Raw genomic sequence first — 25,265 nt, 5'->3', positions numbered from 1 at the left:
GTATTTATCTAGTTGTGTCTATAGCTTAGCATGAAATTCAAAAAACATCCTCAAGAAAAAGCTGAGCACCTCTTCCAGATGGCAATGAAAACTTTCTCTGGATGTCAGATTACTGTAAAAGACGGTAGTCTTCTTGCAAGAGTAAAGCACACCACTATGGCAATGCTTTAAGCTGCTGCAGCTTCAGGACAAGAAATTAGAAGATTTCTCGTCTTGCTTAGGTTTCAGAAGCACAGTCTTTGTGACAGCTGACTTCCTAACTGTGTACCTCTGAAATTGCCCTAGATTGACATAAAGGTTATTTAAATGTCTGAAAAAGGTTTAGAAAGACTGAAAGAATATCAAATAGCAGAACTCTGCTAAGTGCTAAATCTAGTCAGTTTGTGATAAAAATGACTACCAAAAAAGGGCTTACGCAAATGCTAGAAGAACAGCAGTGTTATTGAGTGGTCAGTGTGACTTCTCTTCATTATAGCCCAAACACTGCTGAAAAATAGCTAAAAAAGTCATCCCTGAACCAGACACAGTTAGGTAATGCTGCGGCAGCTGTCATATCATAGATGAATACACAATTTAGTGAGAATTAATAGTGTCATAAAATGGTGGAAAGGCGTAAGTCAGATGCAGAAAAAGTTGTTAGGCTTTTAAATCCATCTCCTGCTAGTGGAGGACTTCTCCCCGCAGTACATTTTCTCATACTTCGCTTAGTCTGCTTTTAAATGCCCTGTACAATAGCGGTTTCAGTCATTTCCTTTGGGAAGAAGAGATGATGTTTAGTACCTCTCTTTGTCAGGAAGCTGATGTTGGTATCCTGCCTTGTTTCCCTTTTCTTAACTCCATCGATTCCCGGTGCAACACTCTGAACAAGGCTGCTCTTCCTTTCTGTCCTGCATCTGCAAAGGGACAGCAGCTGGTGGGGCCTTTGTGGGCTCCTGCATGTCTCAGAGGGGCCACACACAGTCCCAGAGGCCAGTCGGTGGGAATTGGTCTCTCTGGGAGCAGTCCAAAGTCAAAGGGGGTCCTACACCCATAGCATCCTAGGGGCAGTCCCAGCACAGTCTCCCTCTCTGGGTAGCTCTAGTGCAAATATGCCGCAGATCTTCCGTGACAGAACCTGGCATCGCTTTTTTGGCCACCTGTAGCTCCTGTGGCATGGCTGCAAAATTGTTGGGATAGGAAACAGCTGCCATCTCCCTCCATCAGAGACTGTCCATGCAGTAGGAAATAGCAGCCTTGGGGGTACCCTAATTCTCAGACTTTTTGTATAGGGCTACTTTTCTTCAGTAAATAGGCATGTACCTACATAGCGCAGCTGCCTCTTTATCCTACTCATTCACATATACTTCCGTGCTCACAGCAGGTAGTCACAGAATTAGCTTATATTTTGTTTCTGAGACATATTACACAGTCACAGGTGTGTTATGTCCTGTCCCCCTCCCTCCATTTTGGGAATCCTTGCTCTATAGCATAGGGCATACTCAAGGTTTTCCAATGTACCAGTTCATTTTCCCTAAGCCCTAGCCCTGGGTTTGCTCCTCACAATAAATACTGTTGATGTTCAGTAAATCTGGCCTTGAAAGTACCTTGAACTGTAGCGTAAATACAGCCAGAGAGTCTATTCTATGAAAAGTCAGGTCCGCGTGCAAACTGAGGATTTTATTTTTCACATCTTTCATATATTTGTGGAATGATAGCCCCTTCTCAGCCATCTGCTGTCCAGAATGTAAGGACTATATGCGCAACTCATTTTTCTACCTAAAAACACAGTTGACAATATGACCTCTATATTTTATATTGTTTCTTTCAAGTTAATTTCTGCAACTTCCTGATAGGGTTGGTTTGGGGGTTTTAGTGTTTGGATAAACTTCAGTTTGCTGCCAACTTTCTGCTACTGTGATGCCTTTGGGAGCATAGAAAAGTCATGATGGTTCCAGTAGGTTCATTTCCACACTGTTATTGGGTGTTGCACTCATAAACATGGGTGGGCAGAAGCAGCAATAGCAATAATAGGAAAAATATACTGTGAGTTCACTCATCTTAATAAGAACTGGGCATAGGAAATACATTTTTCCTTCCTCCACGTTAACCATTTCCTCACATGAATGAGACCTCTATAAAAGTGGTTTTATCCTGTGCAAAAGAAGAGTTTAATACATCTATTTATCAAGACACTTTAAATATCTTAATATGGCTGGCTCAGTAATTCTTCTTGGATGTGTATTTAGCAATTCTTGATGCAAACTCAGGATGGCATCACTCCAGATGTGAACAAAGCAGAAAGAGCAGGGCTTTGTCTCGTATTCATACCATACATACCATCCTTTCCAGTGAGCTCCACGCCTACATACATAGATACTTTAATGATTTGGTGTTTGGTACTTCACTGTTATCCATCAGTTCCTAGTTCAACTTATGGCTGACTCACATGAGAAATTTGCATTTCTGAGAAACTCACAGACTACAAGGACTTCATGGGTAAGAAATAGAGACCGAGGCAACAAAGGGAACCTTTGGCATCACAGGAGGCATCGCACTCGCTGGCTCTCATCCTGCTGGGGGACTTCAACCACCCCAGCCTCTGTTGGAAAAGGAGCATGATGAGCTGTAGGCAATCCAGGAGACTCCTGAAATGCACTGAAGATAACTTCTTAAGACAAGTAGTAGGCAGCCCTGCCAGGGGGGATGTGATACGGGACCTGATGGTCACCAATGCCAGTGAGCTAAACGATGATGTCTAGAGGCAGCCTGGGCTGCAGTGATCACACACTGGTGGTGTTCATATTCCTGAGGGATGTGGGTCAAGCTAAGAGTACAGTCAGGACCCTGAATTTTAAGAAAGCAAACTTCCAGCTTTTCAAGGAATTAGTCAATAGAAACCCCTGGGAAACTGCCCTCTGGGACAAGGGAACAGAACAAGGCTGACAGTTCTTTAAGGACACTTTCCATAGAGCATGAAAGCTCTCCATCTCCAGATGTAAGAAATCGGGCAAGGAAGGCAAAATCTAACATGGCTGAGTCAAGACCTGCTAATCAAAATAAAGGGCAAGAAGGAAATGCACAGGCAGCAGAAGCAGGGACAGGTATTCTGGGAAGAGTATTGGGACACTGCCCAGTTGTGCAGGGGTGGGGTCAGGAAAGCCAAGACGCTGATGGAACTGAACTTGGCAAGGGATAGAAAGAATAACAAGAAGGGCTTCTACAGGTATGTCAGCCACAAACGGAAGGACAAAGAAAGCATACCCTCAATGAGCAAGACTGGTAAACTGATAACAGATGAGGAGAAGGCTGAGGTACTCAACAACTTGTTTGCTTCAGTCTTCACTGGCGAGCTCTCTTACCACATCTCTCAAGGGGATGGACCACAAGGCAGGGACTGGGGGAGCAGAGTCCCTCCCACTGTAAGAGAAGATCAGGTTCATGATCACCTGAGGAACCTAAATAAGTCTATGAAATCAGCTGGATGGTCACACTCAAAGAATTGCAGCCAACAGCTTGATGTTCATCTGGAGACCAGTGACAAGTTGCGCTCCTCAGGGGCTGGTATTGGGACCAGTGGTGTTTAACATCTTTGTTGGTGACACAGACAATGAGATCAAGTGCGCCTTCAGCAAGATTGCCAACGACACGAAGCTGTGTGGTGCAGTTGACACGCTTAAGGGATGGGATGTCATGTAGAGGGACCTGTACAAGCTCAAGAACTGGGACCATGTGAGCCTTATGAAGTTCAACAAGCCCAAGTGCAAAGTGCTGCATCTGTGTCAGGGCAATCCATGGTATTGATACAGGCTGGAGGATGAAGGGATTGAGAGCAGCCCTGTGGAGAAGGACTTGGTCATACCAGGGGATGAAAAGCTAGACATGAACTGTCAGTGTGCACTCATAGCACAGAAAGCCAGCCATATCCTGGGTTGCATCAAAAACAGCATGGCCACTCTGCTATCATGTCTCACTCTGGTGAGAACCCAACTGGAGTCCTGTGTCCAGATCTGGAGCCCTCAGTACAGGAAAGACATGGACCTGTTGGAGAGGGGCCAGAGGAGGCCACAGAAATGACCAAAGGGCTGAAACACCTCTCCTATGAGGAAAGGCTGAGAGGATTGAGGTTGTTCAGCCTGTAGAAAAGAAGGGTTGAGGAAGATGTTATTGTGGACTTTTAGTACTTAAAAGGGGCCTCTAAGAAAGATGGGGACAGACTTTTTAGCAGGGCCTGTTGTGATAGGACAAGGGGTGATGGTTTTAAACTAAAAGAGGGGAGATTCAAGCTAGACATGAGGAAGAAATTTTTTACAATGAAGGTGGTAAAACACTGGCCCAGGTTGCCCAGAGAGGTGGTAGATGCCCCATCCCTGGAGACATTCCAGGCCAGGCTGGCTGGGGCTCTGAGCAAGCTGATCTAGTTGAAGATGTCCCTGCTCATTGCAGGGGGTTGGACTAGATAACCTTTAAAGGTCCCTTCCAACTCAGGCTATTCCATGACTCTGATTTCTATCCATAACAGAGGTGAACTTTTACATGTGTACTGTTTGAAATATTTTGCTCTGTTAAACTACCAGCCCAAAATATTCATTAAAGTCTTAGTGGCTCTTCATTACTATCGAAATTGCCATCCGGTCCTCAAAATATATCATTGATGTTAGTGAGTGAGCCATGACCCAACAGCAGTAGTTTCACAGATTAATAAATTTTTATTATGACTATTATTGACAGTGTTTCCAAAAGAATACCATAGCTATGCTTACAGTTTAAAAATAAATGCAATACAATTTAAAAAATTTCAAAAATTCACCACCAGTTAAGCGGAAGGTTGCTTCTAGCAGGTTCCTTCTGCAGCTGGGAGATGACTTACCAAACGGTAATGACAGAGCTTATGCCAGTTATGTATGAAGTTTAGACATTGTTTGAATTTTATGCTAATTTATCCTTTTCAAATAAAGTATATTATTTACACATCTTTTTCACCTATATTGCTGTTATTATAAGAAATGATAAGATTTCTGAAGAAATAAAATAGGCGTTATTAGATTTTAATTACAATAAATTAGTAAGGTCACTACCAAAGGAATTTATCAGCTGAGTAATAAAGAGTGCCTTTGAAATATTAAGAAACATACTGAACTTCTAGCTGAATGATTGACTACTAGTGAAAGTGTCTAATTTCACAAACCTTACCACTGTTCTCAAAACTTTCATTTTTAATTTATGGTGAAACCTATATCTCAATGCAGGAATGGCTTAATAAACTTAGCTGAGGAATGAAAATCATATAGTAGCTTCAAGAATGTAACAAATAGTTATGTCAAGTTAGCATTTATTCCCTAATTTGTGAAATTATTAAAAGAGTAGAGAAAAAGAGAAGGAAGTTATGAAAATCTAAACAAAGTCAATAGTTTTGAAGTCTGCACTTCAGATGTTTTCATCTGAATATTGGTGCACATGAAAATCAAATTGCACTTCAACGAAAGCAAACTTGGAACAAATATTTTGAAATAATCTGTTTTCCAAAACAAGCACTACCATTTATATTATTCTCACCTGCAGAGGTTTTCACAATTTCTGAAGTATTTCTCAGACCCATAAAGTCAAACTGATAGAGTCTCCAAGATTTCTGGTCAGCGGCCTCCACTGAGTTTTTTCTCCATCTGTAAATCATTTCCTCTTTAGGGTAGCCATCTAGAAATTAAAAATATATATATGTATTGCATTTCATAAAAAAAAGGTACTGCAAAACAGTATCTATTCACTGATTTAGAGGTAGTTTGGAATACCTAAATTTCTGATCTGATGCCTTTCCAGTGAGTTTGGTGGTATAATTCAGCTAAAGATTTGTATGGCATATAAAAAATTGAGTAATAATACTGGTAAAATTATGATTTTTCACAATGATTATTATTTTCTAATGGAGAAAAATTCTGGTTGTTTCTATTAGAAGAAGATCTCTTCAGAAATATGGTTGATTATACTTATTTGAGGTCCATACACAGAAGTATATTGCTTTACATATGCTCTGAATGAGATATGAAAACCAACAGAACGTAAAAAAAAAAGGTAGGGGTGTCAGTGTAAGATGTAAGCAATTGAAAAAGACAGATTGTTTTAAAAGTGACAATAGTTCTAATGTGGCGTGTGCTACTGTACTTCTGAAAGGAGATCAATGCAGTGCAAAAAAGCAAATTTTTAATTAGTATGGGATTTATAAAGTGATTATGCCATATTACTTCTAAAGGCTGTGGTATTTAATGAGACATCACCTGATCTCTACAGCTGAAATAGGGTCTGGAAGTCTTCCTTTATCAATTTAGCACTTAGTAGTCATAATTAATCCTCATGCAAATGTTTAATTTCCTTTTTGTTAGAGAATGGCATTTTCCATTAGAAGTCCAACAACAAACCATCAACCAGCCCAAACCATAATAATAGACAATCTAGAAAACAACAGGACGCCCATGATAGTTAAAACTAGATTGTTCCCTAATGCATAATAAAATAAATGCCTATTCATCTAATAATTAATATAGTAGATGTAGATTACAAGGCAAATTAAAAGCCTAACAACGACAATAGCCAGTTAATGTAACTGTCTTGGCTGTATGTTTTTTCCCCATCAGATACTGATAAAGTTTTATATTTGCGTTACAAAAAAACTTCTCTGGTCACAGTGCTATTTTCTTGATGTTTTCCTCCTATAAGTGTTGTCTTCGTCTTGTTTAAAGTTCCACCCTGCTGGGGCATTCTGTAAGGTGTGCATGACCTCATTTATCCCTCTCGCTAACACAGCAGGAAAAGGACCCACCAGTCCCTCAGTTCTAATCTGTAGAAAATGACTATGTGTTAATTCAAAATGCCACATTCTTATATTTCACATCAATGTAAATACAGAAATAGCCCGTGAAGGACCCAACTGAGTAACAACCACAAGCCTTGCCGTTCTCCGTGAGAACTCTTGCTGCCAAACGGATTTCACTGCCAAATCTGCTGTGCCAGTCTGTGAGACTGATCTAAAGGTTAATTTTTTTTGGCTGGCAGATTATCAGACGATGCAGAGTTATGGTGAAAGAAGTTCAGCTTTGCAGGGCCTTCAATCCTTAGCCTTGCAACTTGTGAAACCTTCTCAAGCCTTGCTCCTCTTTGACTGAACCCTCTGATCACATTTCTGACTAAATGTTTCTCTCTAATGGAAAGCCCTACATTTAATCATAGAATCACAGAATCATTTAGGTTGGGAAAGAACCTTAAGATCATCTCATTTAACTGTAAACATAACACTGCTAAGTCCACCATTAAACCATGTCCCTAAATACCACATCTACACATCTTTTAAATACCTCCAGGGATGGTGACTCAACCACCTCCCTGGGTAGCCTGTTCCAATGCCTGACAACCCCTTCCATGAAGTTTTTCCTAATATCCAATCTAAACCTCCCCTGGCACAACCTGAGGCCATTTCCTCTCGTACTGTCACTTGTTATGTGGGAGAAGAAGCCAACCCCCTCCATGCTACAACCTCCTTTCAGGTAGTTGCAGACAGCGATCAGGTCTCCCCTCAGCCTCCTTTTCTCCAGGCTGAACAGCCCCAGTTCCCTCAGCTGCTCCTCATCAGACTTGTGCTCCAGACCCTTCACCAGCTTCATTGCCCTTCTCTGCACTCTCTCCAGCACCTCAATGTCGTTATTGTAGTGAGGGGCACAAAACTGAACACAGAATTTGACGTGGGGCCTCACCAGTGCCGAGTACAGGGGGCTGATCACTGCCCTAGTCCTGCTGGTCACACTATTCCTGATACAAGCCAGGATGCTGTTGGCCTTTTTGGCCACCTGGAAACACTGCTGGCTCATATTCAGAGAGCTGCCAATCAACACCCCCAGATCCTTTTCCGTCAGGCAGCTTTCCAGCCACTCTTCCCTGAGCCTGTAAAGCTGCCTGGGGTTGTTGTGACCCAAGGGCAGGACCCAGCACTTGGCCTGTTGAACCTCATACGATTGGCCTCAGCCCAATGATCCAGCCAGTCCAGATCCCTCTGTGTGGCCTTCCAGCAAGTCAAAACTCCCACCCAATTTGGTGTTGTCTGCAAACTTATAGAGGGTGCACTTGATCTCCTCATCCAGATCACTGATAAAGAGACTAAACAGAACTGGCCTCAATACTGAGCCCTGGGGAACACCACTTGTGACCAGTCACCAACTGGTTTTAACTCCATTCACCACAACCCTTTGAGCCCAACTATACAGCCAGTTTTCTACTCAGTGAAGAACTTGGACTCACTGGTCCAAGCCATAAGCTATAAGCAGCCATAAGCAGCCAGTTTCTCCAGGAGAATGCTGTGGGAAACAGTGTTAAAGGCTTTACTAAAGTCTAGGTAAACAACATCCACAGCCTTTCCCTCATCCACTACATGGGTCATCTTGTCATAGAAGGAGATCAGGTTAGCCACGCAGGACTTGGCTCTCAGGAGCCTTCTCAGACTGGCTTCATTCATGGAGACTGACCTATTCCCTGCAGTTCAGGAGGGAAGGAGCATCAGATGGACTCCTTGTTGTGCTGCGGCTGCTGTGCCCTCATGCTGGGTGGAGATGGCAGCATTGCCCCTTCCCCGCAAAGCAGTACCAGGACCACAGAGAGGGCTGCCATGCAGTCTGGGTCCTAATCCTGCCTCCTGATTTGCCTCGTGATGTGTAGGAAAGGAAACGCCCTGTTGCACTCCCTACACACGTCCTGCTGCAGAACTTGTGGCCCCAAGTGCTACTTCGCATATTTTGTAGCAGGTAGTAGGTGGGGCTCCTTTTCTCAAGTAAATTTCATCATAATCATTGCAAGTAAAATTGTTTCAAATAGCCTGGAAGTAACAAAGATTTTCTTTTCTAATACATTATTTAGTTGATCCAAAATGAACTTTTAACATTTTTTTCCAAATTTTACTTAAAAAGCTGTGTCAAATAGTTTTGAATTCAATTTCTTCCTGATTTTTGGCTCTTTTTTCACCCAATGGCCATCCTACCAAAAATCCATTACACTGTTAGCAAGCTTGAAAGCTTAGTATCATATTATCCATCTCACAGCTGTTTATTCTGATACAAGCAGCATGTACCCAGGAACAAGTTCCCGAGACTCTCATCCTTCAAGATTTTTCCTATATTTTTGACTAAGAAGAGACAGATTCAATCTCAGAATAACTACTTTCGGTATTATTCATTGCTGTTAAACAGTAAACAGCTGACTTCAGGAGACCATCATGCCCTTTCAGTAGTAGTCCCCTTAATCCACAGTTGCTGACATCTGCTCTTACAATAGTTGAGTTACTTAACATCAAAGGAGATTAAGTACTTATGATTCAACAGGAGTTGTTTCCACCTGTTAAATAACTGCTATAATGTTATGCTCCAGTGCCAGGTGACTTCACTTTTCAATTCATTTAAAAGATCTAATATTTCTTATGGAATAACGACACATCTACTTGGACACTATATCACTCCCAGGATTCATTTAACTTAAAGAATGAACTATTCATGATGGTTCTTCTTTCAGTGATATCCAATATTTCTTGTATAGAGCCTAATTTTTTCTAGCCCTCTAAATGCTTCATTTTAGAAAAAAATCAAAATGAGAGACTTCAGTATTTCCACAAGAAGATGCAAGCTCTGCTGTTCAGCCCACAGCGTAACTAAGAGTATATTATCAATAGAAATGTCTGTTTTCTTTCACTTCCTCAGCATGACAAATAGCAGTAAATTACCTTAAATTCTTGGCCTTGTGGCTTTAAGCCATCCACACTGAACAAATTGCTATCAAGTGTATTTACCCTGTCAGATTGCTTTAGGTTTTGTAAGAATATCCATACTGCAACAGGGCAAGGCTCCAGGAGGTCCTGGAGGCTTTCCACTCAGTGCCAGTAAGACACTGTGTTACAGCCATCCAAGTTTTGGCAACCTGCAACTCAGGAGCTTCTCAACCCAAGATAACACCTTCTTTTTCCCTCTCATGAATTTATGTGATTACCTTAAAATTATCTTTTTTTTTTTTTCTTCCTCATCATTATTTTTTAGGCTGTGCTGTAACTATTTGCATCTTCAGAGGGTTTTAGAGAACATCTTGGCCATTTGGCATTTTGTAAGACTGGTACTATGTGCCTTTGCCTTTGTAAAATTAAGTCAAGAAAAAATTTTGTTGAAGTTATTTCTTTAAGAGCACAGTAGAAAGTATGCATGTAATATCTCCTGTTTACTTTCCCCAAACATACTTAATGACTTTTCCAGTTAACACAAATGATTGGTACCTTTGTTGCTTTACTCATAAGCTTAAACATATACATTTTCAAAGTGTACTACTGACCTTAACTCCAGTAATGCAAACATGGATAAATAATAGATACACTTTTTACCATTTTGGAGGTGAACATATTATATCAGAAAACCAAATTGTTGTGAAAACCTATGAGGTTCTGTGGATTTTATTTTATTTCCTTTTTGTTACTGGAATAATTCAACTAATGTTACCACATCTTCTCACAGCACCAACATATAATTTATAACTGACAAGTTAAAAATATTTAAACTTCATTCTTCATGTCCATACTGCTTCACTTTCTATGGAGAATGATTTGTGCAGAAGCCTCCACCAAACTGCTGGAAAAATAGTCAAGGCCAGAAACATCTCCAGGCTGGATGAGAGACATATGCAATTAAAAGATAGCCGTGACAATTAGTGTCAAGTGGCCCTGAAGCATGTCTGCTACAGAGGTTTAACACTGATGGAAAATCAGCAACTTCCATACTACAATCATTTATGTATCCATGCCTGCTAGTGCATACTGCCTCTAACCTTGATTTTACCAAAGCTGTTGTTGGTCTGGGAATCTTACTTAGATCAATGCTTGATTCTTTGTTCCACCTTCTTTTCTGTGAAAAGGGGTCTATTTAGGAAGCAAGTAGAAATGGGATGAAAATGGCAGGATGGGAGTCATGTCAAAAAGGACATAGACCACTTAAAGAATTAGTTTCTGTCTAAAAAACTTTCCTTAGAAATGTATCCAAGACATAGAAAGACAGATAGACATGGAAAAAAAAAACCAACTTTTTTCATCTCTTCAGATATGTTTTCCCCAGTTTGTGAAATCCGTTTATTTTACTACTGTTTCCCCACACTTTGTATTCAAACATAACACAGGCAGACACAGCTTGTAGCAGAAGAAATACAGCAACAAGAAAGTTCATCTCTCCTTTGAAGCCTTGGAAAAATTTGTATTCTCAGAGTATGCAATGAGGAGTTAATGAAAGCAGCAGCAAAGCTGAAAATGTGGGGGTAGCAGTTCAGTTAAATGTCTGCCAGGGGGCTGATGCACATGACAGGAGTATATATTTGAAAGCTGTAGCTGGATTCTGGGGAGGTTCTGCTTTTCCAGGAGTGTTAGATATGGAAAGTCAGGAGAAAGCATGATCTGAAAGACAAGCTGTCATCATGAGCTAGTGGTCCAAGGCATGGACCCTCCACAGGCATGAAGGGAGTGTGGTAGATTTGACTGCTGCCAATGAAGGTAGTCAGGAGAGGAAGGGTGCCCCAATGCAATTAGAGGCAGAATATGGTCAGCCCTTCACACCTTGCAGCCAGCTGCTTCCAGATGCTCTTTACCTCCACAAATGCTACCTAGTGAACTATTTTCAGGCTAATCAGGAGACCTCTGTCAACACAATCCCCGCCATACAAGGCTAATGAAGTCCAGAAATGCACCTTTCTCTGCTACTGTGTTGTGGATGACAAATCGTATGCTTCCACAGAAGCTGTCTGGGCTCTTTTTCTTGTTAGCAGTCTTTATAAATGGGGTTTTTTTGTTGGTTTGTTTGGGGTTTTTTCATTTTGTTTTCTTTGGTTTGGTGTTGGGGTTTTTTTTTGTCTGCAAGTAAACTGCATGCTTAATCCAAATTTCTCAACATTTTGGATGAACAGGTTTCTCAGTATTTTCCTGTATCTGTCCAGTGTTTGTTCTCAGAAGGTGTGTGTGCATTTAACTAGGATAATCCTGGAAGTTCCATATTAAAAGTGATACTACCTTCAATTTCATGATTGTATGCACTTGTTAAGCACAACTAGATGGCAGAAAGAGAAAAGTTTCAACTCAACTAATTTAAAATAAAACAAAATAAAAATTAGATAGTATAGAAAATTCGTTATGTCTTTTCAGGAGGAATCTATCAGGGTGGACTGAAGTAGAAGTAGGCAAAGAGAATGGAGACATTTAATTGTTTACTTAAGACCTATGGAAAACAATACTCATAATTAGATGCATATTGAGTTCTCTCTGTCCACAAATGAAGGTTTACTAGATGTTTTCTCACTCATCGATCATCAAAACAAAACAAAACAAAACCAAACAAAACAAAATTAACAAGAAAAACTATAAGGTATTTTAAAAGGCAGCTATAATAAAAACAGATAAATGTGAATGCTGTAAAGATAGCTTTTAAAACCTGAAGTGATTTATTTCAGCAGTTGTAGATAATTGCACTTAGGTGATAAGTACAGCAATTATAAATGTTATTCTTTGCCCTGTTTGCTTGCATTGGTAATTGACATTAACTGTACATTAGCTCATGAAAAAACCCAACCAACATAACCATTACTGCAGAATAATGGATCTAATACTGCCCTGAAGCTAAAAGATACATCTCCCAAAGAAGAGAATAAAGTTTTTCTACCTAAAAATGTGCTTTAATATGATTATGATATCACTTTGGCTAAGAACTAGTGGACCCAGTTAGCATCATCAACAGTAATGCTTAATTACCCTTTTACCTGGGACTAATTCTGGTTTTTTTTTTATAGAAGCGCTAGAATGTTGATGTAATTTACTGATACATTATATGGCAGTGTAGGTTTTGGGAGGAACTTGCAGAATCAATGCATGTTTTCGGCCTTCAAAATAGAAAGGATGAAAAGAGTATTGCTGTCAGAGAAACAAGTCCCCAAATTTTCTCTTAACTAGCTCTTGTAGGAGGTAAACATTTTCCTCTTTTTTTGCTACTCATAGACAAATTGTAATCTTAGCTTAGAGTAAACAGAGAAGAAAATATAAAGATGAAAATGAGAAGGGAAAGAAGGAAGATGGAGAAGAATGATCAGGATTGGACTGAAATGAAAGACAGAAGTTTTCCCTTGAATATGTTTTGAGATGTGGCTTTTTGTGTGCTCACTTCCTGAAAAAAATCATAGTTTTATTTTAAAATCTGTCAGATATGTCTCATATAGGAGTGCAATGATTTTATCATGAGCAGCCCTAGTAGTGAAAAATTCCTGTTCCAAGAATCAGGTTTTAAAGGATAAGTGGAACAGCTTGAAATTACTTTAAGATACTGAGGCAGTTCTGTTTTGTCATCATACCTTTGTGTTCTGTCTTTATGCTCACCAAATGATTTTCTTTTTGATTCATTTGCAATTGTAAGTAAGAGTGACGGTTTTGTTTGGGTTTTTTTTAAATGGATAGTTTTATCATACATATATTGTCCCTATAACTACACTTTTCTACAGTCTTGTAAATGCCTTTACCTTTTCTGGAAAAAAACCAAACCAAACCAAACCAAAACAAAAAAATCTCAGGTTATGGCCTGTCTTAAGGTTTTGCTATTCATTCTGATTTATATGCTTATGTTTACTGCTTGCTAACAGTTTTGTTTGGAAGCCAATTTTCAGAAGTTTTGCATGCAGGAATTGCTTTTCCCTGTCTGTTTGCATTGTCCTGGCCAGCAGATTATCTCACAATTATTCCACTATAATCAGAACACCTGATAAATGTTCAGATTCCTCTGCATCCCCATTTCTAACACCGTTAAAGTTAAATGGACTCATCTAATTCCTGGTTTACTGGATATAAATTGTATCTTCTCTAAGGAGCATTCTTGCATAGATGAGTGCACTCAGGACATATGAAACCTTCTCTAGGCGTATGTGGCCTACAACAGTGATTGCATGATGCTGTGTACTACTGATGAGATCAGCCTAATTATTGACCTGCTAAATGTGTGCATTGAGTTCTGTAGTAGAAAACAAACTGCACAAAATAAACATTTTAGCAGCTAAAACTTTGTGTTTGGCTCACCGCACGAACTTAAGTGAGAAAAATCGCTTTTCTTTACAGTTTGTAACTGACTGTTGAAGAATATTAAGCTGCATGCAAGATTTTCTCATGTCTATTTAAACACGAATTTTGTGCTAGATGTGCTGAGGGCAAATTTTGAGGTGCTTTCCAGGATTTTTGCTGAAATGTGCAAAATCTGAGTGGCTGCATACTCAAGTATGCATACTCAGACAGATATAGATGATGACAATCACTCACAATTTTCTGTGTAGAAGTTGACTCTTAATTCAGCCTTATGAAAAAGAGGAAGCCAACATCATAACAATAGAGCAGATTAAAAATATATGGATAAATCAGAGCAAGTCAAAGCTCCTGGCATTATAATTTAAAACTAAACATAGTAGAGTTGCTTTGGATAAATTAGAAAACAAAGCTATAAAATAGCCTCTCAGTTTTTTAAATGAATATCTGTCAAATCTGCAGTTCTTCAGTCTGCTGACACCCTATAGTCTTCTTTAATTCATTTAAATTGCACTTATATTGAAGATGCTTAGTGACATAGCCTTTCTAAAGTAAGTGCTTAAATTCCTTATGACTAGGATGGACAGCAATTCCACCAAAAGATGCTGGCCAGCTGAATTCAAACACCCCAGTGGGAGTGGAATAGCACTCTCTCGAGGATTTTAAAAATTCCTTGGTTTTTTTTTTTTTTCTACTAACTGCGTAGGGCACGTCAAACTTAAGGCAGAATAGCTGTGTAAATTCTATCAAAGATCTATCCAATTTCAATTATAAAAGTCATTGTAGGTATATATTCTTCTTACATAGTCAATAGGGTTTGTGACTAGTTTGACCTGTACATTTTCAGACCCATGAAAACAAAAATTTAGGTATCAACAATGCTTCAGGCTTCACAGGAGTTACACCAGAAAGGCTGTGGGTTTACAGAAGCTGCAAGAAATGTACTATGCTCAGTCAACATAGCATTAATGGCAGCAGGTTACGAATTAAAGATTTCCATACAAGATTATTATGAATTTTTTATAGGTCTTCTCAGAATGGATAATAAAAGGTAAAACAACACAACACTCAAAACTGAAAACACAGTGGTCTTTTTGAGTACTGCCATTTCATAGGATGAAACAACATAAACTCAAAATTAAACAGAAAATTCCAATAAGCCTGAGATTAAGCAGGGTTAGCTTCTAGAAGATTTGTGAAATAATATTGCTGCTGTTGAAAAGAAAAAAGCCCATAAACCACTTTTTTTGTTGTTGTTGAAAGACTCATTTCTCTATTTTGCATCATTGTAACTTAACATGTGAACTGACATTGGAAAATCAAAATTAGTTATTTATGACTAGGTTCTTCTTCTTTCTGTCTGTCAGCTGTTTACAAAGAAATTAATGATATCTTGTTATTCATGTAGATTTCTTGTCATTTACACATATTTGTAGCCATTTGAACACAAACTAAAATTCGCAAAAAATGAGTTTTCATAGCTCTATAAAGTAAAGCAACAACAACAACATTTTGTAATATTTTGCTAGTTTTCAACTTTAGCTCCCTAGGACTTTTCTACACATTATTGGCATAGCATGCAAGACTAGGCAATCAAAAATAAATGTTCACATAGTTTTTTGTGTCTCATGCTTACAAAAAGCTAAGATGTAATCTCCCTGTTCTTAATAACAGCTCATCAAGAATCATCTGACAAAATGAAGTTTCAGATGAACATGGCACTTTGTTGAGTCTGACATATTTATAGCCACACTCAATTAAATTAGTGAGAGCACTGCACTGTTTTCATTTAAATATCAACAACAGTGTTATGATGAATTGCTAAATACATTAATTTTGCATTCACTAATTTTGGCCTTCCTCTTCTCTGGAAGCATTTATAAATACTTTGGTTTGTCATTTACTGTCCAAGCATCCCAGGACTGTTACTTCTCCAGTTAATGCCTTTTTTTTTGCCCCAAACTCTAGTATTATATCTCATTTTCTCTCAGGATACTGCTGATGGAAATTAGTTGATAGTCCTGTCCAGTGCACTGGTCCAAGTGTTCTTCGTGTTCTTTTCTCACCTTTTGGGGTAGATGTATTGATCACAGTGATCTTTCTGTGATGTGTCTATATATCTCAATGCTTTAATCTCTTGTCCAGGTATATTATGTCGAGCACATGAAACTGGGTTTTTTTGTTAGCTTTACTTTGGCTCAGCTAAAACATTTCTTCTAAAGCATCTGAGGAGTCACACTCTTTTACTGTTCTCCCCACATCCCCACAGTGCCTTTAAATCTTGGTATCTTACTGTACACAATAGGGTAAATTCTGGATCCCCTGGTAGTTTCTGTCTCAATTTTTGGTCCCAGACACTAATCATGATCTAAATCTCCTCAGACAATCAGTTATTGGTCTAAAATTGGAGATCTGTATTGGAGGTAAGGCTGAAGAAGCCAACTCACCAATATTTTTGCCCAATAAATCGAAGATATGAGGCATACTTTTCTCATGCATTTCACTTTTCCCTGTGGTGCTGTATTCCTCAGCTCTTAGGTTCATAGATAGCTTTGCCTGTACTTAACAGAGAAGTATTAAGGTCAAGTTCTTCCGTATCTTGTTTCAGAACAAGGTACTGTTGTAAAATAATTCTGCGTACAAGCTGTACATCGTTTTGTGCTGCTTCATTTTCTGCTAAAGCTTTAAAGCAGCAACACACAACACAACTGCTTCCAATAGCTCCAAATTCTCCAGAGGCTATGGCTCTGCCAAGACCTTCCAGGGCCTCAGGCAGCTGCCACCACCCAAAACCCCCCGAATGTCATAGCTACAAGGGTGCTGCAAGCTGCAGCCCTGGGAACCTGGCATCCCTGTCCAGACAAAGGTGTCTTCTGGCCTTTAGCTGATTGACAGTGAAACTGCCTTTCCTGCGGCAGTGAAAATGGCAACGATACCAGTCTCACAAAGCAGTTGCTAGGTTCTGTCAGAATCATTTGTTATTGCAGAATGTGTGCCCATGTTTCTGAAAGAAAATCTGTATATCCAGCTCATGGACCTCCTCCCTTGCCTTTTTTTTTTTTTTAAATAGTTTATATTTAGAAAAAAAAAAAAAAAAAACAAACCAAAAAAACAGTGAGACTCTTTGTGCAAGATCCTATTTGTGAAAACTCCTTTTTTCATACTTTTGGGAAAGGTCAAATATTTGTTTCTTCCCAAGTGCCCCATTGTTCTGCACTCTTGTTCCTTCTCATATCCCAGCACCAGTCTGAACACTGCTCTTCTGAAAAGCGCATAGCTGCCATTTCATGGCTATTCCAGGCCCTGCATAAATCATACTGACACTATTTTTTTAAAAAAATAAATAAATGTCCAGTCAGAAAATCAAAACCTCAGCAGTTTTTGCTTTGTGTGTCTTGGACCAAGTTACAGTAATTAAATGTTTTTTGGCTTGGTTTGCTTAGGAAATGAGGCTTATGTAATTCTATTCATCGTCTATGTTTGTGTGCATGTTATCTGTCCTTGCTTCAATAACTTTTGCACTCATTCACCAATTTTATTGAAATTTGACAGAAGAAAGTAAGCCTCAGATATTACGTATTCTGTAAAAAGAAGTTCCCAAACAGGGGAGACATTTCCTTATAATGGCCCCCAAGGAGGAAAAGGCTGCAGCCTTATTAAGGATCAGGGAAAGGCCACTCACCCTCAAATCATATGCCCTTGGGATATCGGCCTTCATTACTTTCACTGCTCCTGCAATCAAAAGTACTGCTGACACCAGGAACACTGAATTACTCTAATGGTTGGAGAGGACTGGTCCCACAAAAAAAGGAGAGGAACAGAGCACTTGCTCTTAAAAGTAGACATGTGGGCTCATCCAGTCCTAAGCCACACACAGTGTGGAGCTCAAAGTCTCAAATTTGAGTCTCAACAGGTCTCCTGACGTTGTCTGTAGTATTCCTAATATTTCCTTCATCACATATTCCTCCAGCAGCGCTACTTATTTTAGCATAGCTCCCAAAAGATCTTTCCCCACTACGACCCAGTGATTTGGCAGATGCTATATTTAATTGGGCCTCAGACTGCTCAAATCGCTTTGCTGAAGGACACTAAGTAGGGGAATCTCATCCTCCAGCCTACCAGCAGGTAAAAATTTGTCATCATGGAGGCTTTCTGGACACTACTTTCTGCTTTGCAGCAAGAATATTTTTTTCAGCTGCAGTGGCTGACTTTGCCATGACATCGTATTGTTTCATGACAATGACATTCATTTGAAGATGATTCAAAATGTTGCCCAAACAGACCGCTACTAACAAGGAGTCTTCTCCATTCCCATTACCTTAACCCTCTTGGGCTTCTATCTTTATCTTCTATTTTAGTCCTGGATTTTTTTTCCAACCTATAACATTGCCTTTCCTTGAAAGTATTTTGGAACAGGTATATATTTTAATTATCTCCTTTTTCCCAATCTGTCTCCTTCTCTTGCTTGGTATTTAAAACCCCACTGCAAGCGATCTTCATTCTGTTTGCTCATTCGGATTGCTGAAGAAGCTAGAGGCAGCTATGGCTCAACAAGTCACCAGGATGGGAAGCTGAGCTCCAAAGCACACAGCCCATGTCCTAGGGGAGAGAGCCCTCACGAAAGTCCGGGGTAAAGCAATTTAAATGCAAGGAGCTCAGGTGGTTGGTCTGAGTCTTTAAGTCTTGTACAAGCTTCCCAGGGCTCTGGCACAGGCAAAAGTATCAGCAGAAATGTGCACACTGCTGCCCCAGACAGCAGACTACTGCTGTCCTTGCCCATCTCAGTGGTGCATTTCTTTGCTTGCCAGGAGCAGGCTTTTAAAACAGGGAAATCAAGATGACAAGAATTAATGCATGAGTGAAAGAGGAGAGCAAGGAGAGCCCTACTGGCCGAGATATGTTCCTTGACTTGTATTTTGCATGCCAGAACAACCAGAAGAACACAAGGTGAAATGGGCACAGAAGGCAGCATTTATTTTCTTTTTAGAAGTAAACCCTACTGAGAAAGGAACAGGATAAATTTTACACTGGAACTTGAATATGTTGAAAACCTACATTGATTACAAGATTTCTGGATTAAGAAAGTATTAAATTTCATGAAAGAGCTCCCTTTCTTGAATGATAGGTCAGAAGCCATTATTTTGGCTCAGCTCTACTAACAATATTATCATTATTCAGCTGAAGAATGGAGAATAAGTTCCCATCACCCCCTCATTACAGTAGTATATCTAGTTGTACAAAACTCCCTCTCCTAATTGTCCACAGTTTCCTATTTCTTTTGAAAGGGGTTGCTGAAGTCATAGAAATAATAGAATTATAGAATACTTCGGGCTGGAAGGGACCTTTAATGGTCATCTAGTCCAACCCCCTGCAATGAGCAGGGACATCTTCAACTAGATCGGGTTGCTCAGAGCCCCGTCCAGCCTGGCCTGGAATGTCTCCAGGGATGGGGCATCTACCACCTCTCTGGGCAATCTGGGCCAGTGTTTCATCACCCTCAGTGTAAAAAATTTCTTCCTCATGTCTAGTCTGAATCTCCACTCCATTAGTTTAAAACCATCACCCCTTGTCCTGTCACAACGGACCCTATTAAAAAGTCTGTCCCCATCTTTCTTACAAGTCCCTTTCAAGTACTGAAAGGCTGCAATAAGATCTCCCTGGAGCCTTCTCTTCTCCAGGCTCAACAACCACAACCCTCTCAGCCTTTCCTCATAGGAGAGGTGTTCTAGCCCTCTGGTCATTTCTGTGGCCTCCTCTGGAGCCTCTCCAAGAGATCCATGTCTCTACTGTACTGAGGGCTCCTTGCATGGCATCCCTACACCTTTTACAGAAAGATTCCCAGACCTTGCACAGAAATTAAAACATCTGTATTGAAAACACCTGTCTGTATGTGACAAATCCACACTCGTTTTTGCAAAAAGTGTCCCATGTCTGCTAATTTGGCAGTCTGAATAAATACATGCACAGAATAATAACTCTCCTGGCTTTTCAGCTGATTTGGCAAAAGAAACTTTCAAAGAAAAAAAAAAACAGCAACAGTAATAATATCACACAGCAAAGCAAACAATGCAGAGCCCTCCCAGCACTGGAGTATCCCTCCTCTCTTCAGTAAGGTTCAGGGAACTCCTATGAATGAGGCTGTGTGTTAAGGAATGAAACTGGGGCAGAAGTCCACGCTATGTATTGGCAGCACAGTTAGGCAAATTTGACTGACATATGAAACCAAATGCTCCACCTCAGAAAACACAGAAACACAGGGCTTTTCCACAGGAGGCTAAGATGAAAAAAGTGTAGTCTCCTGAAAGCATCACCTCTACCTTACAGTTCTCACTTTTTTTTTTTTTTTTTTAAGATCGGTAGACATGTATACCTTGCCCTTCAGAGAAATGTTGATTGACAGCCGGCTGAATACGAGCCAGTGGTGTGCCCAGGTGGCCAAGAAGGCCAACAGCATCCTGGCTTGTATCAGCAATAGTGTGGCCAGCAGAACTACAGAAGTGATCATCCCCCTGTACTCAGCACTGGTGAGCCCCCACCTTGAATCCTGTGTTCAGTTTCGGGCCCCTCACTACAAGAAAGACATTGAGGTATTAGAGAGAGTTCAAAGAAGGGTGACAAAGCTGGTGAGGGGTCTGGAGCACAAGTCTGATGAGGAGCAGCTGAGGGAACTGGGGCTGTTTAGCCTGGAGAAAAGGAGGCTGAGGGGAGACCTGATCGCTGTCTGCAACTACCTGAAAGGAGGTTGTAGCATGGAGGGGGTTGGTCTCATGTCTCAAGTAGCAAGTGACAGTATGAGAGAAAATGGCCTCAAGTTGTGCCAGGGGAGGTTTAGATTGGATATTAGGAAAAAATTCTTAATGGAAAGGGTTGTCAGGCATTGGAACAGTCTGCCCAGGGAAGTGGTTGAATCACCAGCATTGGAGGAGTTTAAAAGATGCGTAGGTGAGGTTCTTAGGGACATGGTTTAATAACAGTCTTAGCTTAATGGCTGGACTCAATGATCTGAAAGGGCTTTTCCTACCAAAATGATTCTATGATAACATATTCACTCACTCTTCAGTTCACCACCCCCATATCTGGATGCAAAGAATCAGAGAAATGGCACACTGAGGAAGTGGGTGACAGAGAGAAATTGTCTCTAACTTCTGCTGTGCAGTGGTCTCTGGTGGGATGGTCACTATGCTTCATTTACCTTGCCAAGAACATAAGACCAGTGTCCAGTATTTTGGGCGTTTATTGGCACCTTTATAAAACTTCAGTATCCTCCTCTCTTCCTGATTGTTCTATATACTCTGCCATTTGCTCCCCAATTCTTCCTGTTGTGATATTGAACTATTTAGAGCCTGTAAGCTATTGTATTATTAAAAGAAAAGTATATATTTCACATGTTTGCAGAGATGCTAATTAGCATGCCAGAGATTCTAATTAGCTGCAGTGCTCCTCGATTCAGAACAGGATGGCACATGTAAGAAGACACTGTGCAAATGTCCTCCCTCTATGTGAAAAGGCAGTCACAGCTTTTTTTTTCTAGTGGGGCAGATGCTTCTGGTGTTTGGATACCCTTTAATCTTCATCTCTTTAAAAACTGTTATCCAGTCCCTGGGGAATTACTTTGGGCCTCTATTTCTCCTTACTTTCTGATGAGATTAAGATATTGGTGAGAGTTATTTATAGGATGGTATAATGGCTGCAGATGCTTTGAAGAGATCATTTCATAAGGGACGTTTCCTTTATAACTGCACAGAATTCAAGAGAATTTAAGAGTGAAAATTCACTTTTCCAGACTCAGCATCTTATAATGAGCTGGCACCTGCTGCTCATCTGTGTTATGATGAAGCCAAGCAATGCCCTTCAAAACTGGATAAATTTAAAAACTGAGTTATAACATATGGAGAGGTAGATGTTGATGTTGCTGCATAGGCTGCCTAGCGCAGGGGTGTCCAACTCATTTTCACCGGGGGCTGCATCAGCCTGGCGGTTGCCTTCGAAGGGCCGAATGTAATTTTAGGACTGTATAAATGTAACTACTCCTACATTTATAGAGTCCTAAAATTACATTCGGCCCTTCGAAGGCAACCGCCAGGCTGATGCGGCCCCCAGCCTAGCAGATTGCCTTAGCTAGGTGCTATGTGTAAGTGCAATATGAAGCGCATTTTAACTACAAAAGGGATTGCAAAGTCTAACCTTTAATGTAAACTGCTTAGAGAAGAGTTCGTATAAAACATGAGGAGATAAGGGCTGAAGGGAGAAATTCCTCCCAGTCAGTCAAATACTGCTAGATTTTCAATAAAAACTGTTAAAAACCAAAAACAATACAAACCCCAAAACCAACAACCAACCAACCAAAACAAAACAAAGCAAAGAAACAAACAATGAACCAACCAATCAGAAAAAAGAAACAAACCAAACCAAAACAAAACCAAACCCCCCACACACACCACCACCACAAAAAACCAAAAAAACCCCAGTGACTTTAAAAGCACTGACTGACCTGACGGCCTGTTTTTAAGCATCAGAGAAAATATGTCTCCTGTGTATTTCTTGAATTCTTTCTTAATCCAATATACAATTAGAACACTTTCAGGAAAGTGCAGCTGCAAAACTGAAACTGTCCAGTGGCTGGAGCACAGGATATTTAATGTCAGAGTTAGGGATCTGGCAGTGAGGATGCAGCTAATCCTCATGAGATTGTTAAGACCTAGTTATGACTTTGTCATGAGATGCAGGGAAGGAAGCGTGTAACTGTGCTGTACCTCAGCCAGGACTGGGAAGCCACCCTGATCCTGTTCCCTGGTCTCTTTGGCTGAGGACGCAGCCACAGGGACTTCTGATTAAAATCTGCTGTTTCTGACACACCAGTTCTGTCGTTGGGCGAGAAGGCAAAGTAAAGCTCTCATCCACTCCCTGCCCTTGGGGTGGAATACCGAAACGTGGCTACACTGAGTTTGCTCTCCCTCTACCTTCTTCCCTGCTCATGTAGGCAACTCACACAGGAGTACAGGGAGACGGATATCAATCTCAGTTTGGATTACCATGCAAATCATATGCTCAGCCTCCTTTTCCAGAAGCTGCAAAAGTCCCCTACGTAGATACAGATGCTTAATGCAGAGGAAGCCCACACACCCACCAAAATTACACCATCATTATTCTTATGATTACTGAAATATAAAAAAATGCAGCTGAAGTTAAACATTATGGTAGCTGATATGTATAACATGCACGGCAGGAGCAGAGACTTCCAAATTGCTTTCCATGGGTTTATAAACCGAATGTTGCAAAGAAAAGCGCGTTAGTAGAACAGCAGTACCGGAGATATGCATGATACCAAATTAGTACAGCAACAAAAACATCCATAGACTAGAAGTGACAGACTTCTCTAATAATTTTTCTATATCCTTATGTCCTTCCACTCTACATAATTCTTTAATTTTTTACTTGAATTTGCATTTCACTAGATACCAATCTGACCTACTGTGTTTTAAATAATAATAAAAGATAGCACTTTGTAAATATTCAAAATGTAGTGCTTTGCTCAAACAGATTGGCATCTAGATTAGTATTCTGAGTTAAAAAGATGCTCCTTTCTTTATTTTTTTCTAAATCTTTTCTTTTGAAAGAAAGATGAGGTGGCATTGCGGGTGCATGGTACTAAATTCAGAAACTCCATTAAATTTGAAAGGATTATCATTGCTTGCATAACAGCTTGTTTCAATGAGATGTCAGATATTGTTTGAAATGAATAGCCTGGCATTATGGCTGGGTGCGATTCAAGATGTTGAAGTTTCTAGGTAATCTGACAGAGATTTCTTGTTTTCCGCTTGCAATGTGCCATTGGATTAACCACTTTTTAAGGAGAAAGCATACTTTTGTAATGCAGAAGCAGATATTTTGGGGAGTATATAATCTACATGCCTCAAGGTCTGATTTTGCTCGAGTTTTCTCATGTCTAGCAGGGTGTAATGTCTCACAAGACTTGATGTCTCATGTCTAGTCGCTGATAAGATATAACTGAGCCTGTGAGCCCTTTGGCAGATGCCATGCCTGTTACGGCAGGGCTAAAGATAAGCGTCCTGGGCACAGAATGGCTTTTCTTCAAGACAGTGTCAATCCCACTCAGCTTCAGTGTGTCCCTCCAAATTTTCACGTTCTTAGGCTCCTTCGCCAAAGAACAGATCTCACCAATGTGTTGCTGTTCAGCCACAGGGAATTACGCAGCTCTTCCAGACCTTTTCCTCTAGAAGATTCAGCTATGCAGCACAAACGGAAAGTATTTGAAATCCCTGCTGCCAAATGTCTAAATTCCTTTATCCATCTTACACCTACACTACTACTCAGTGGTGATAATCTAAAACATCTCAGCTACCATGAGCTTATTTGGTATCTGTGATTCCTTGCAACAACTCTAGTAATTGGCTGGTAGATTCTTGTCACTTCTTTGTTGCTGACCAGTGTAATGCACACTAGGTGGAAGAATTTGAGTTCTTCAAACTAAATTAAAGCTGTGACAGCTTCAGGAGTGCATTGAAAACCTTACCATTCAAAGGACTGCAGTAGTCAAAAAATAAATACAAATCAAATGAAATGTGAGAACCAACAGGAAGGGAAAAATCAACCTGAAAATGTAACAATTCCATTACAAGGTGCACTCTCACCTGAAACACAGTGCTCATCTCCAGCTGTTCTATTTTTAAAAATTGAGAATAGAGGGAGCTGAGAGATTAATAATGGAAATGGCTGGATTCAGAAACCATATTTTTGTGAAGAGAGATTGAAAAGATTGAGACAGTTTATTTCAGGAAAACAAACAAACAAACAAACAAACACAGAGGTGTTGACAATGGCTTTCAAAATAATGCATGACATGAAAAAGGTGCCACAAGTGCTTCAAGATGTGTCCCCACAGAATACAAAAATGAGAGAGCTTGCCATTAAATTCAGAGGGCAGAAAATTTTTAAAAAAGGTAGAATAAGTTTTCAATGAAGTACACAATAAGACCATAAATTTTATTGCCCATTGATGGTTATTATCAAAGCTATAATTAAGAAAACTCCCAAAACAGTAGACAAGCCTACAGTTAAGATACCAGGATGTATACATTAGGAAGTTAAAAAATAAAATAGGGATTAGGAGAGAGAGAAACCTTCATTTCCTTTCAGAGCATCTTGACCTGTACCTGAGAGCACT

General features: G+C 40.1%; 1 protein-coding gene across 2 annotated transcripts in view; it reads right to left on the bottom strand.

Moving 5' to 3' along the window:
* Positions 1-25,265, bottom strand: part of GABRG3 (gamma-aminobutyric acid type A receptor subunit gamma3) — a 337,652-nt gene that overhangs the window by 49,017 nt on the left and 263,370 nt on the right. For both annotated transcript variants that reach the window (XM_065646287.1, XM_065646279.1), the window contains exon 6: positions 5,533-5,670. In XM_065646287.1, coding sequence (XP_065502359.1) covers positions 5,533-5,670 — 138 coding nt within the window. The remainder of the gene's footprint in view (positions 1-5,532; positions 5,671-25,265) is intronic.

This window comes from Caloenas nicobarica, chromosome 1, assembly GCF_036013445.1.
Source record: "Caloenas nicobarica isolate bCalNic1 chromosome 1, bCalNic1.hap1, whole genome shotgun sequence".
NCBI lineage: Eukaryota > Metazoa > Chordata > Aves > Columbiformes > Columbidae > Caloenas > Caloenas nicobarica.
Note: the sequence above shows the minus strand (reverse complement) of the source record. Positions and strands in the feature narration are given on the sequence as shown.